This window comes from Balaenoptera acutorostrata, chromosome 9, assembly GCF_949987535.1.
Source record: "Balaenoptera acutorostrata chromosome 9, mBalAcu1.1, whole genome shotgun sequence".
Taxonomy (NCBI): Eukaryota; Metazoa; Chordata; class Mammalia; order Artiodactyla; family Balaenopteridae; genus Balaenoptera; species Balaenoptera acutorostrata.
In genome coordinates this window covers 28,528,768-28,544,611 of record NC_080072.1, presented here as the reverse complement: position 1 = coordinate 28,544,611, position 15,844 = coordinate 28,528,768, and the positions used below count along the sequence as shown (strand labels likewise).

The 15,844-nt window shown below is 37.7% G+C and overlaps 1 protein-coding gene across 1 annotated transcript in view; it reads right to left on the bottom strand.

Moving 5' to 3' along the window:
* The window catches only part of DCDC1 (doublecortin domain containing 1), a 481,625-nt gene that overhangs the window by 179,985 nt on the left and 285,796 nt on the right, over positions 1-15,844 (bottom strand). Inside the window, 1 exon segment of the mRNA XM_057552454.1 lies at positions 12,441-12,501. Coding sequence (XP_057408437.1) covers positions 12,441-12,501 — 61 coding nt within the window.

The following is a 15,844-nucleotide window of genomic DNA, read 5'->3' as shown; positions in this document are numbered from 1 at the left end:
ACTGGTGAATTGTATAAAAAAAGTAATCTAACTTTGTTTTTTGCAAATGAATAGAGAAACGGTTAACTTTAAAAATAAAACAAAAGAAAAATAGTATCCAAGTAAATACAATATAACAAAATGCAATATTGTATTTAAACTTGTTCATTATTATTATCATTAATAGTTACAAATGATCGTTTAGCCAGAACTGATATGCCAGTGTCTATCAATAGGCCAGAATCTGTGCCTGATACTTAAAATACTAGTATTATAGCTATATTTTGTAGACAAATAATGTAAAGCTTGGAAAGGTTAAATGACTTGCCTAAGGCCACACAGCAAATAAGTGGTGGAGCCAAGATTAGTTATTAACATCCTAACACAGTAATTCTGTCTTTTTTTAATGAATGGAATGAGCTCCATTTATGATCCAGCAGCAAATAATTATCAAATTATACTCCATTTTAGCCTTAACTAGATGGATATAGTTTTGGATGACTAAATTTAGATCTAATCAAAATTTTTAAACCTCTAAAAGAATGAAATGCCTCATTAATAAATAGTTTTGCTCTATGAATCTAGAAGAACTGTAACTTTAAAAAATCAGCAATCGTGTTTGTGAACAGAACATTAAAAAATTTAGAATCAAAAGTCTCAAAAATAATTTGTGTTTGAAACACAAAAGTATACATTATTTGCTAGCTCACAATAGAAGTGTTGTGAAAAATTAGAAAATTATAAGTTGCAAGAAAAGGAGAGGTAAAAAGGACAGCAGAGTAGAAGTGGATTTTAGGTACCTGAATTTTGAGAGAGAAAAGAATACACTTAAACCTTGGTCCTGCTCTTCTATGTCTGTTGGTGGGAAGGGCAATACTTATATAAGACATAATTATGTTCTTGGGCAATAGGAGTCAGCTCTATTTAGGTATGTCTCAGAACGAAGTCCTCATGTGCAGGTACAGGCCAAGGAGCTGCAGGGATATTTTGATACAGTCTCAAAATTCCACTTTTTTTTTTTTTTTTTTTTTTTTTAACCAAGATGTACAAGCTCCCTCTCCAACAACCTAGAACCTCACTCTGAGTGGGTAATGTAGTGGGGTCAGAAATGAGAGAAGGGGAAAGCTGGGATGAATCTCAGAATGAAGTTAAAGGTAATTATTAAAATGCTTTGGCATTTGATGACCAGGTCAGAATGTCTGCTTAGGAACAGAGCTGAAAGTGCATAGTCCTGATCGAGTTAGTGAATGGGGTTGGGATTTTAACTACTCAGGGAAATGCTGTTATGATCATTTTTAAACTTAAATTGTATAAAACGCTCGAAACTGTTAAAATGATGAGGGTTGCCATGGAATAACAGCTCAACTTCTAGAACACTACAGAAATAAAGGTACCATGTTTATTAGTCAGGGTCTAATAAGGAGATAGAAACCATGTAGTATTTTGAACAGGAAAGTTTAATATAAATGATTAGTAGCAGACGATTATAGTGACAGGAAACTGGTTAGCAAGAGTTAAACAAAACACTAAAGAATACATGAATAGCAGATATAGGGAGCCCAGTACTCCTAGGCCTGAGACAGAATGCCCAGCGAAGAGGCCTGACCCAACGCTGAGATCCAGACCACATTGAGGGCAGAGCTGTGGCTCACTGGATGTTGAGGAAGTCCCCGAGGGAGTGCACCAGTAGGAGTCACTGTTAATGTGCCTTTGGAGCACCAGGGGAAGCCAACCACAGGGAGGTGCCTAGTTGACAACACTTCACTAAAAAGCCACTCACAAGGAATATGCTTAAGGAAACCATTCACAAGAAGGTGCCCGCTGGCAGTACTCCTCTGTGAAGCTGCCCAAGGCAGATGCCAGGCAATGAATGGTGGATCTGGCACTGTGAGGGAATAAATTGATAACTACCATGCTATGTGTTACAGGTTGAATGATGTCCCCTGCAAAAAGTACCTTGAAGTCGTAACCCTTGGTACTGTAAATGTGACCTTATTTGGAAATAAGGTGTCTGTAGATGTAATCAAATTAATATTAGGTCATTAGGATGAGCTCTAATCCAATATGATTGGTGTCCTTATTAAAACGGAGAAATTTGAACCCAGACACACACAGAGGACAATGCCATGTGAGGACTCAGACATGGAGGGAGGTGGCCATGTGAAGATGGAGGCAGAGACTGGAGTTATGCTGCCACAAATCAAGGAGTGTCTGGGTACCAGAAGGTGAAAGAGGCAAGGAAGGATCTTCCCATAGAGCATCTGGATGGAACACAGCACTGGGGAACACCTTGATTTCAGACTTCTGGCCTCCAGAACTGTGACAGAAAAAATTCCTGTTGTTTTAAGCCAGCTGGTTTATGGTGCTTTTTATAGCAGCCCTGAAAAATTAATATACCATGTATTTTCAGTTTGATTCACCTGAGTAACTTAGCATTTCTGAAATCATCATGGTGGGATTCTGAGGCAAACACTAACAGATACCATGTGATTAGTCTAATTTTTGCCTCTCTTACATTTTGTTTTTTTTTTTAATATCAGTTACTTTTAATTCAATGCAATTTAAGCACAAATGTATACATATTAAAACAGCCTTACAGAGAGTGCCTCCACCTTGGCCAAACACAATCATTGTTGAAATAACATGTGCACTCAGGTATCATACAAGTACTTAAGTAAAACATTACTATTGCACATTATTAACTTTTTTTAAAGATAATTTATTTTTTAACATCTTTATTGGAGTATAATTGCTTTACAATTGTGTGTTAGTTTCTGCTTTATAACCAAGTGAATCAGCTATACATATACATATATCCCCATATCTCTTCCCTCTTGCATCTCCTTCCCTCCCACACTCCCTATCCCACCCCTCTAGGTGGTCACAAACCACCGAGCTGATCTCCCTGTGCTATGAGGCTGCTTCCCACTAGCTATCGGTTTCACATTTGGTAGTGTATATATGTCCATGCCACTCTCTTTGTTCCAGCTTACCCATCCCCCTCCCTGTGTCCTCAACTCCATTCTCTAGTAGGTCTGTGTCTTTATTCCTGTCCTGCCCCTAGGTTCTTCATGACCATTTTTTTTTTTTTAGATTCGATATATATGTGTTAGCATACGGTATTTGTTTTTCTCTTTCTGACTTACTTCACTCTGTATGACAGACTCTAGGTCCATCTACCTCACTACAAATAACTCAATTTCATTTCTTTTTATGGCTGAGTAATATTCCATTGTATATATGTGCCAAATCTTCTTTATTGATTCATCTGTCAACGGACACCTAGGTTGCTTCCATGTCCTGGCTATTGTAAAAAGAGCTGCAATGAACATTGTGGTACATGACTCTTTTTGAATTATGGTTTTCTCAGGGTATATGCCCAGTAATGGGATTGCTGGGTAGCATGGTAGTTCTATTTTTAGTTTTTTAAGGAACCTCCATACTGTCCTCCATAGTGGCTGTATCAATTTACATTCCCACCAACAGTACAAGAGGGTTCCCTTTTCTCCACACCCTCTCCAGCATTAATTGTTCGTAGATTTTTTTGATGATGGCCATTCTGACTGGTGCGAGATGGTATCTCATTGTAGTTTTGATTTGCATTTCTCTAATGATTAATGATGTTGAGGATTCTTTCATGTGTTTGTTAGCAATCTGTATATCTTCGTTGGAGAAATGTCTATTTAGGTCTTCTGCCCATTTTTGGATTGGGTTGTTTGTTGTTTTTGATATTGAGCTGTATGAGCTGCTTGTATATTTTGGAGATTAATCCTTTGTCAGTTGCTTTATTTACAAGTATTTTCTCCCATTCTGAGGGTTGTCTTTTCATCTTATTTATGGTTTCCTTTGCTGTGCAAAAGCTTTTAAGTTTCATTAGGTCCCATTTGTTTATTTTTGTTTTTATTTCCATTTCTCTAGGAGGCGGGTCAAAAAGGATCTTGCTGTGATTTATGTCATAGAGTGTTCTGCCTATGTTTTCCTCTAAGAGTTTGATAGTGTCTGGCCTTACATTTCGGCCTTTAATCCATTTTGAGTTTATTTTTGTGTATGGTGTTAGGGAGTGTTCTAATTTCATTCTTTTACAGGTAGCTGTCCAGTTTTCCCAGCACCACTTATTGAAGAGGCTGTATTTTCTCCATTGTATATTCTTGCCTCCTTTATCAAAAACAAGGTGACCATACGTGCGTGGGTTTATCTCTGGGCTTTCTATCCTGTTCCATTGATATATATTTCTGTTTTTGTGCCACTACCATACTGTCTTGATGACTGTAGCTTTGTAGTATAGTCTGAAGTCAGGAAGCCTGATTCCTCCAGCTCCATTTTTCTTTCTCAAGATTGCTTTGGCTATTCGGGGTCTTTTGTGTTCCCATACAAATTGTGAAATTTTTTGTTCTAATTCTGTGAAAAATGTCAGTGGTAGTTTGATAGGGATTGCATTGAATCTGTAGATTGTTTTGGGTAGTATAGTCATTTTCACAATGTTGATTCTTCCAATCCAAGAACATGGTATATCTCTCCATCTGTTTGTATCATCTTTAATTTCTTTCATCATTGTCTTCTAGTTTTCTGCATACAGGCCTTTTGTCTCCTTAGGTAGGTTTATTCCTAGGTATTTTATTCTTTTTGTTGCAATGCCAAAAGGGAGTGTTTCCTTAATTTCTCTTTCAGAGTTTTCATCATTAGTATATAGGAATGCAAGAGATTTCTGTGCATTAATTATGTATCCTGCTGCTTTACCAAATTCATTGACTAGCTCTAGTAGTTTTCTGGTAATATCTTTAGGAAACTCTATGTATAGTATCATATCATCTGCAAACAGTGACAGCTTTACTTCTTCTTTTCTGATTTGGATTCCTTTTATTTCTTTTTCTTCTCTAATTGCTGTGGCTAAAACATCCAAAACTATGTTGGATAATATTGGTGAGAGTGGGCAACCTTGTCTTGTTCCTGATCTTAGTGGAAATAGTTTCAGTTTTTCACCATAGAGGACGATGTTGGCTGTGGGTTTGTCATATATGACCTTTATTATGTTGAGGTAAGTTCCCTCTATGCCTACTTTCTGGAGGGTTTTTATCATAAATGGGTGTTGAATTTTGTTGAAAGCTTTCTCTGCATCTATTGAGATGATCACATGGTTTTTCTCCTTCAATTTGTTAATATGATGTATCACGTTGATTGATTTGCGTATATTGAAGAATCCGTGCATTCCTGGAATAAACCCCACTTGATCATGGTGTATGATCCTTTTAATGTGCTGCTGGATTCTGTTTGCTAGTATTTTGTTGAGGATTTTTGCATCTACATTCATCAGTGATATTGGCCTGTAGTTTTCTTTCCTTGTGACATCTTTGTCTGGTTTTGGTATCAGGGTGATGGTGGCCTTGTAGAATGAGTTTGGGAGTGTTCCTCTCTCTGCTATATTTTGGAAGACTTTGAGAAGGATAGGTGTTAGCTCTTCTCTAAATGTTTGATAGAATTCGTCTGTGAAGCCATCTGGGCCTGGGCTTATGTTTGTTGGAAGATTTCTAATCACAGTTTCAATTTCAGTGCTTGTGATTGGTCTGTTTATATTTTCTATTTCTTCCTGGTTCAGTCTTGGAAGGTTGTGCTTTTCTAAGAATTTGTCTGTTTATTCCAGGTTGTCCATTTTATTGGCATATAGTTGCTTGTAGTAATCTCTCTTGATCCTCTGTATTTCTGCAGTGTCAGTTGTTACTTCTCTTTTTTCATTTCTAATTCTATTGATTTGTGTCTTTTCCCTTTTTTTCTTGATGAGTGTGGCTAATGGTTTATCAATTTTGTTTATCTTCTCAAAGAACTAGCTTTTAGTTTATATTGATCTTTGCTATCGTTTCCTTCATTTCTTTTTCATTCATTTCTGATATGATCTTTATGATTTCTTTCCTTCTGCTAACTTTGGGGGTTTTTTGTTCTTTCTGTAATTGCTTCAGGTGTAAGGTTAGGTTGTTTATTTGAGATGTTTCTTGTTTCTTAAGGTAGGATTGTATTGCTATAATCTTCCCTCTTAGAACTGCTTTTGCTGCATCCCATAGGTTTTGGGTCATCGTGTTTTCATTGTCATTTGTTTCTAGGTATTTTTAAACTTCCTCTTTGATTTCTTCAGTGATCTCTTGGTTATTTAGTAGTGTATTGTTTAGTCTCCATGTGTTTGTATTTTTTAGTTTTTTTTTCTGTGATTGATATCTAGTCTCATAGCATTGTGGTCAGAAAAGATACTTGATATGATTTCAATTTTCTTAAATTTACCAAGGCTTCATTTGTGACTCAAGATATGATCTATCCTGGAGAATGTTCCATGAGTACTTGAGAAGAAAGTGGATTCTGTTGTTTTTGGATGGAATGTCCTATAAATATCAATTAAGTCCATCTTATTTAATCTATCATTTAAAGCTTGTGTTTCCTTATTTATTTTCAATTTGGATGACCTGTCCATTGGTGAAAGTGGGGTGTTAAAGTCCCCCAGTATGACTGTGTTACTGTCAATTTCCCCTTTTATGGCTGTTAGCATTTGCCTTATGTATTGAGGTGCTCCTATGTTGGGTGCATAAATATTTACAATTGTTGTATCTTCTTCTTGGATTGATCCCTTAATCATTATGTAGTATCCTTCTTTGTCTCTTGTAATAGTCTTTGTTTTAAAGTCTATTTTCTCTGATATGCGTATTGCTACTCCAGCTTTCTTTTGATTTCCATTTGCATGGAATATCTTTTTCCGTCCCCTCACTTTCAATCTGTATGTGTCCCTAGGTCTGAAGTGGGTCTCTTGTAGACAGCATATATACGGGTCTTGTTTTTGTATCCATTCAGCCAGTCAGTGTCTTTTGGTTAGAGCATTTAATCCATTTACATAAGGTAATTATCAATATATATGTTCCTATTACCCTTTTCTTAATTGTTTTGGGTTTGTTATTGTAGGTCTTTTCCTTCTCTTGTGTTTCCTGCCTAGAGAAGTTCATTTAGCATTTGTTGTAAAGCTGGTTTGGTGCTGCTGAATTCTCTTAGCTTTTGTTTGTCTGTAAAGGTTTTAATTTCTCCGTCAAATCTGAATGAGATCCTTGCTGGGTAGAGTAAACTTGGTTGTAGGTTTTTCCCTTTCATCATTTTAAATATGTCCTGCCACTCGCTTCTGGCTTGCAGAGTTTCTGCTGAAAGATCAGCTGTTAACTTTATGGGGATTCCCTTGTATGTTATTCGTTGTTTTTCCCTTGCTGCTTTTAATATTTTTTCTTTGTATTTAATTTTTGATACTTTGATTAATATGTGTCTTGGCATGTTTCTCCTTGGATTTATCCTGCATGGGACTCTCTGCACTTCCCAGTCTTGATTAACTATTTCCTTTCCCATATTAGGGAAGTTTTCAACTATAATCTCTTCAAATATTTTCTCCGTCCCTTTCTTTTTCTCTTCTTCTTCTGGGACCTGTATAATTCGAATGTTGATGCGTTTAATGTTGTCCCAGCGGTCTCTGAGACTGTCCTCAATTCTTTTCATTCTTTTTTCTTTATTTTGCTCTGCAGTAGTTATTTCCACTATTTTTTCTTCCAGGTCAGTTAACTGTTCTTCTGCCTCAGTTATTCTGCTATTGATTCCTTCTAGAGAATATTTAATTTCATTTATTGTATTGTTCATCATTGTTTGTTTGCTCTTTAGTTCTTCTAGGTCCTTGTTAAATGTTTCTTGTATTTTCTCCATTCTATTTCCGAGATTTTGGATCACATTTACTATCATTATTCTGAATTCTTTTTCAGGTAGACTGCCCATTTCCTCTTCATTTGTTTGGTCTGGTGGGTTTTTACCTTGCTCCTTCATCTGCTGTGTGTTTCTCTGTGTTCTCATTTTGATTACCTTACTGTGTTTGGGGTCTTCTTTTTGCAGGCTGCAGGTTCGTAGTTCCCGTTGTTTTTGGTGTCTGCCCCCAGTGGCTTAGGTTGGTTCAGTGGGTTGTGTAGGCTTCCTGGTGGAGGGGACTAGTGCCTGTGTTCTGGTGGATGAGGCTGGATCTTGTCTTTCTGGTGGGCAGGTCCGCATCTGGTAGTGTGTTTTGGGGTGTCTGTGACCTTATTATGATTTTAGGCAGCCTCTCTGCTAATGGGTGGGGTTGTGTTCCTGTCTTACTATTTGTTTGGCATAGGGTGTCCAGCACTGTAGCTTGCTGGTCGTTGGTTGGAGTTGGGTTTTGGCATTGAGATCAAGATCTCTGGGAGATTTTCGCCTTTTGATATTATGTGGAGCTGGGAGGTCTCTGGTGGAGCAGTGTCGTAAATTCAGCTCTCCCACCTCAGAAGCACAGGCCTGATGCCCGGCCAGAGCACTGTCATCCACATGGCTCAGAATAAAAGGGAGAAAAAAAGAAAGAAACAAAAAAATAAAATAAAGTTATTAAAATAAATAATAAAAAATAATTATTAAAAATTTTTTAAAAGTTTTTAAGTAATAAAAAAAAGAAAGAAGGAGGAGAGCAACTGTACCAAAAAACAAATCCACCAATGATAGCAAGTGCTAAAAACTATATTAAAAAAAAAAAGGACAGATAGAACCCTAGGACAAATGGTAAAAGCAAAGCTATACAGACAAAATCACACACAGAAGCATATACATACACACTCACAAAAAGAGAAAAAGGGAAAAAATATATATATATCGTTGCTCCCAAAGTCCCCCTCCTCAATTTGGGATGATTCGTTGTCTCTTCAGGTATTCCACAGATGCAGGGTGCATCAAGTTGATTGTGGAGATTTAATCCGCTGCTCCTGAGGCTGCTGGGAAAGATTTCCCTTTCTCTTCTTTCTTCGCACAGCTCCCGGGTTTCAGCTTTGGATTTGGACCCACCTCTGCGTGTAGGTCGCCTGAGGGCGTCTGTTCTTCGCTCACACAGGACAGGGTTAAAGGAGCAGCTGATTTGGGGCTCTGGCTCACTCAGGCCGGGGGGAGGGAGGGGTACGGATGCGGGGCGAGCCTGCGGTGGCAGAGGCCGGCGTGACGTTGCAGCAGCTGGAGGCGCACCGTGCGTTCTCCAGGGGAAGTTGTCCCTGTATCACGGGACCCTGGCAGAAGCGGGCTGCACAGGCTCCAGGGAGGGGAGGTGTGGAGAGTGACCTGTGCTTGCACACAGGCTTCTTGGTGGCGGCAACAGCAGCCTTAGCGTCTCATGCCCACCTCTGGTGTCCGCGCTGAGAGCCGCGGCTCGCGCCCGTCTCTGGAGCTCCTTTAAGTGGCACTCTGAATCCCCTCTCCTCACGCACCAGGAAACAAAGAGGCAAGAAAAAGTCTCTTGTCTCTTCGGCAGCTCCAGACTTTTTCCCGGACTCCCTCCCGGCTAGCCGTGGCGCACTAGCCCCCTTCAGGCTGTGTTCACGCAGCCAACCCCAGTCCTCTCCCTGTGATCTGACCGAAGCCCGAGCCTCAGCTCCCAGCCCCCGCCCACCCCGGCGGGCGAGCAGACAAGCCTCTCGGGCTGGTGAGTGCTGCTCGGCACCGCTCCTCTGTGCGGGAATCTCTCCACTTTGCCCTCGGCACCCCTGTGGCTGTGCTCTCCTCCATGGCTCCGAAGCTTCCCCCTCCGCCACCTGCAGTCTCCGCCCGCGAAGGGGCTTCCTAGTGTGTGGAAACCTTTCCTCCTTCACAGCTCCCTCCCACTGGTGTGGGTCCCTTCCCTATTCTTTTGTCTCTGTTTTTTCTTTTTTCTTTTGCCCTACCCAGGTACGTGGGGAGTTTCTTGCCTTTTGGGAGGTCTGAGGTCTTCTGCCAGTGTTCAGTAGGTGTTCTGTAGGAGTTGTTCCACACATAGATGTATTTCTGATGTATTTGTGGGGAGGAATGTGATCTCCGCGTCTTACTCTTCCGCCATCTTGAAGCTACTCCCCTCCCTCTCTTAAATCTTGATGATTAATATTCCATTTAGACTTGTAATCACAGAACAGGAAGGAAATCTTGAGAACTCAAGGACAATCTCATTTTATTAAAGCAAACTTTTTAAATTGAAGTATAGTTGATTTACAATATTACATTAGCTTCAGGTGTATAACATAGTAATTACAAAGACAATACACATACAGAAGAATACAAAAATCATAAGTGTACATTCAACTCATTTTCACATAGTGAATACCTGTTTAACTAACCACCCAGGTCAAGAAAGGGAAAAACACACCTAAGTGCTCCTCATGGCCCCTTTCACTCTCTAACCTCCTTCAGTTATATCCACTCTCCTGACTTCTAACACAATATTTTTGTTGCTTTGCCTGGCATTAAAATTTAAACAACTGCAGTCATGCATTGTGTATCCTCCTGATTTTTTCTGTTCAGCATTATATTTGTGAGACTCATATATGTTGTTATATGTAATTGTAATTTGTCCATAGGCATTGCTATCCTCCAGGGTCAGAAAACTGTGGCCCATGAGCCAAATATGACCAACCATTTGTTTCTGTAAATAAAGGTTTATTGAAACACAGCCACACATTTTCTACGGCTGCTTTCATGCTACAAAGGAAGGGTTAAGAAGTTGGGACAGAGATTATATCACTCACAAAGCTCCAAATATTTAATATCTGGTCCTTTACAGAAGTTTTCCATCTCTGTTATATAGTATTTCATTGAAAATATATACCACAATTTATTTATCCATTCTGCTGATAAGCATTTCAGTAATTTCCATACTGAGGCACTACAATTAGTGCTGTTAACATTTTGGTAGATATATTTTTCCTTAAGATATGTTAAGTATTTCTGTCTAGCATTAAACTAATAGGGGAATTGCTGGGCTGCATAAACATGCTCAACTTTAGTAGATATTGCCAGTTTTCCAAAGTGCCAATCTCTTCATTTTAATAAATAAGAAAGCTGATGTGGATATCGAAAAGATATCTACACTCCCATGTTTATTGCAACATCACTCACAATAGCCAAGCTATGAAAGCAACCTAGGTGTCCATCAATGGATGAAGGAATAAAGAAAAAAACACAGGTAGTACATTCTTTGACATCAGTCTTAGCAATATTTTTTGGATATGTCTCCTCAGGCAAGGGAGACTAAAAGGTACAAACTTCCAGTTACAAAATAAATGAGTCACAGGTATGAAATGTACAGTGTGAAGAATACAGTCAATAATAATATTTTTGTATGGTGACAGATGGTAAGTAGACTTATCATGGTGATCATTTTGTAATGTATAGAAATATCAAATCACTATGTTGTGCATCAGGAACTAACATAGGGTTGTAGTCAATTATACTTCTAAAGCAAACAAACAAGCAAACAAATTCATAGAAAAACAGATGAGATTTGCAGTTACCAGAAGTGGGGAGTAGGGAGAGGGGGAAGTGGTCAAAAGGTACAAACTTTCAGTTATAAGATAAATAAGTACTAGGGATTTAATGCACAATATGATAAATATAATTAACACTACTGTTTGTTATATATGAAACTTGTTAAGAGTGGGGATCCCAAAATTTCTCATCAGAAGGAAAAATTTTTTTCTTTTATTTTGTGTCTACATGAGGTGATCGATGTTCACTAAACTCATTGTGGTCATCATTTCATGATGTATGTAAGTCAAATCAGTACGCTGTACACCTCAAACTTATACAGTGCTGTATGTCAACTATATCTCAATAAAACTGGAAAGAAAATAAATAAAATAAGATACCATTTATGGCCTACCAGAAAAAAATGTGATACACACACACACACACTCAACGGAATATTATTAAGCCATGAGAAAGAGGGAAATTTTACCATTTATGACAATATGGATGAACCTTGAGGGCATTATGCTGAGTGAGATTAAGTCAGACAGAGAAAGACAAATACTGTTATGATATCATATGTGGAATCTGAAAAAGCTGAACTTGAAGAAACAGAGAGAAGAATGGTGGCTACCAGGGGCTAGGGGGGGTGGAGGAATTAGGGAGATGTTGTTTAAGGGCACAAACTTGCAACTAGTAGATAAATAAGTTTTGGAGATCTAATACACAACAGAGTGATTATCGTCCACAAAAAAGAAACGATAATTATGTGACATGATAGAGGTGTTAGCTAATGCTATGGGGTAATCGTATTGCAACATATATGTAACAAAGCAGCATGTTGTACACCTTAAACTTAACACAGTGTTATGTGTCAATTATAGCTCAATTTTTTTAAATAATAAATTTATTTTAAAAATAGAAGAAAGGAAACGGATGCCCGAAAATGCTAGGGTGTATCATAGCGATGAATTAGAGAAAACTATATTTGGCTGTGGAAAACTTGTTTTAAAGTCAAGCAAAACCTCAGAGGAAAGTGTTGAGTTAAACCGAGTTAAATTCTACATTCCTGGGAACAGAGTGAAATCATTTGTTCAGAAAAAGCATTTCTTGATCTCAACAATAGACAGTGCATTTTATGAGAATCTGAAAAAAGAAAAAATTAGGAATAAAGCTCTGCTTATTGTCCTTACCTTAGAATAAATGCAACCGTCAGTTCCAAACACCCACTTCTGAGAATCATCTCCTTTATGTCTGTAATGAAAATGTAATTTAGAGATTGACGACTCTTCTCTACACTGAAACGTTTTGTCGGTTTCGAGTAGAAGTATCATTTTCCACACAGCCTGGCAGGAAGACTGCACACACTCTAAGGATTCTATCACTCTACTACCATCACTGCTACCTCAGCAGCTAAAGCCTTTCCTAAGACAACTAATTTCTTTGGTACCCAAAGTGCTGTGGGGTGTGTGAGTGTGCACGCACGTGTGCATGTGTATGTGTATAACCAATGGCAACAGTGATTAAGAGTTTTAGAGAATAAATAGGATCAATAAGAATATTCTAGAAATTTCCATCCCCCAAAATGATCCTCTGTGAGACAGAAAGAAGGGGGCTTAATTAAATATAAGGTTTAAGAGGATGGGATGGGAAAAGACACCATGGAAAATTAGGAACCTCAGGCACCTGTTTCTGAAACAGCCAGGAAATTTTATTAAGGAATATCAGATTTTCTGAGCTAAGTCTGAGTAAGAAAGAAAAACTAAAATGTGATGAAGTTAATCATGACTAAATTAACTAATCATGTATTCATTAATATTTAGAAACCTTACAAAGAGAGGACAAATGAATTAAATTAAGTGTAATGGGATGTTAAACAAGACTTTTCCTACTGCCTCTGAGATTTGACAGAAGCATAAGTGGTTGAGAGTAAGAGGTGTCAGGTAATGCTCTATTCTAAAGCAAGGGGCTGTACGGTCTGGGCAGAACACGCAAAGGCAGCAGTCCAAAAGTGGTTCAGTGCACATTAGCCTTTCACCTACACCCAGGTTATATAAGAAAATGTGAAAAACTCTTGGGCATGTTGGGATGGGTGCTTAATAATAATGGTCTCCAGGCCCCTCTCCTGTGGGATTTTGATTCTGAAGGTCTGGACCCCCAGACATCTACATTAGCAGGTATTGCAAGTGATTCCAATCATAAGAATTCTGGGGAATTTGGATGTTTGTGGTCTATGTAAGACATCTGCAATTCATAATATAGTGATGCTAATGGTCAAAATCTGTAAAATTCTGAATTTTGTCTTTTAATTGGATTATAGTTAGCTTGAGGATAAAATGATTAGACAAACATAAATTATGTCGGTTTCAGTTTTAATTTTCTGAATTTGCAGCACCTTTTCTCAAAGATTAATACAACAGGAGAGATGTCTACCAGATTGGCAACAGTGTGAGGGCAGAGACCACATGTATCCTTAGAGCTGAGCACAGTGCCAAGCATATGATAGGAGATAAAGATATCGTTGAATAATAGAAATGTGATCTGCAAAAAAAACCGAATCAATACGCTGCTCACCTGAAATTAACACAATACTGTAAATCAGCCATACTTCAATTAAGATAAATGTGAATAAGAGGTCAAAATGTTATCACTCTAAAAATTAATAAGGCCATCATGAAAAATGTTTTGAATTTAATATATGACAGTTTAGGGGATTTAAAAGATCTTCTTAGAGAGAGCTAAAGAACATAAATTATACCTTGGTTAAGAAAATCACTACTACTGAAAGAAATACATATATCCTAGCATTTCTTAAATTTTAGCACAGCTTAAATTCTGTTCAAGCATATATTTTCCTAAGAAATTTTACTAACAACATGTAGTTTTATATTATCTATAAGCCCTCTGAGCTTACTAGTAATTTTCCCAATCAGGAGTCTATATATATCCATAAATGTCACCTTTTAATTTTACTGAAGCTATAAAAAACAAATCTCAATTGTGGTGCAGGATGAGAAATATATCATTCTAGTGTATAATAACTTCTTTAAAAAATAAAATTCCTACAAACAAAAGTGCATCTGTTTATTTTTCAAGACATTTTCTATATAAAGAAGTCAGATTTAATATGCAACATTGCTCATATGGGACTGAATTAGAGAATGATGTCATACAATTTCCTCTTCTTGGTCAGCAAGTGCCAAACTGAAAAGATTTTTTATAAAGAAACAAAAACAAAAGTTTTTTAAAAATCCATAACATATCAATAATGAGAGGAGGGAAAAAGAAGCAGTATTCTATCCAAGAATCAAAGTCATAAAGATCACGGCATGTGCTGAACTAAGGTTGAGAGGCCTAAGTTCTGGTCCTGGATCTGACATTAACTAGATATGTGACCTTTCATAGGCCACTTAGTCTGTAGTGGCCGTGGAATTTCTTATAATAATAATGATATTGTCATTATCATCATCATCATCATAATCACAACCACCACCACCAATACCAAAACTACTACTATAGTATTAAAGAGGGCTTTGGAGTAGATGTTCTTTGGAGTCCTTCCTTCTCTGAAAGCATATGACTTCCAAAACTATTTGGTCACTCTCATTTTACAGGTGAGGAAACTGCCTGGGAAGTTTGCTCATATAACCCCACTGAGCATGCATGTACATTATAGTATTCCTATCAGAAATCTATAAAACGTGTGTGTGTGTACACATATTTTTTTCCTTTAAAATATTCCATTTATCAGATGGTATGAGCAAGAAGGCAGCCCATCCCCACAGTTCAGTTTGGGGGAAATTTCATAGGCTAATGCTTATCGTTTCCCAGTTAACTGTAAGGAAGACCATCGTCATGCTTCACAATTACAAATCTATTTTCCCAGGCAGCTTCATATGGCTCTGGTGTCTTTCAATGCTACCTGGACCAAAAGTAGGATCTATAGAGAAAGTTGAAAGGGATTTCCCCTCCATGATTATTAACAGGGTAAGAGTAGAGAAAAGAAATTTCATTAATCAATCCACACATTGTGAAATTACACATGGACAATTTTCTATTTGATGTTGACATTTCTAATTGTGTTAGCCATATGTCTGAATATTACTTAAAAGTCCAATGCATGGTAAACAGTTCTTTCTACATTATGTACTTGCTAGAGTCTGTCACTCTAATCCAACTCTTAGCCTCCTAAACTTTAAAAACTGAAAAAGGAGATGATTTTCAATCTCTGATTACCTGGTGATGTGCTATCAGTTTACTTAATGTTGGCCAGTTATCATTTAATTTCCAGTAAGACCTAAATGGGAAAAAAGTAAATTCAAAAACCCATAACTGAAAGATTAACATTGAAATAAGGAAGACAACAAAGATTACCAGACAGGTAATAGAGATAAACGAAGCAGGCCAGAGCTAACATGAGGGTTGTTACTAGGAATGGTGGAGAATATAGCAAACTGGAGGGTATGTGTTCCATCCAAAGGCGGAATCTGTTCATGTATTTTTGGTGTCATGAGAGAATGAAAGTTCAGTGTTGCACATTCTGATTTTTTCAAGAAAGGCCAGTAGTATGTAACTTTTGTGTGTGAAATCTCCCTAT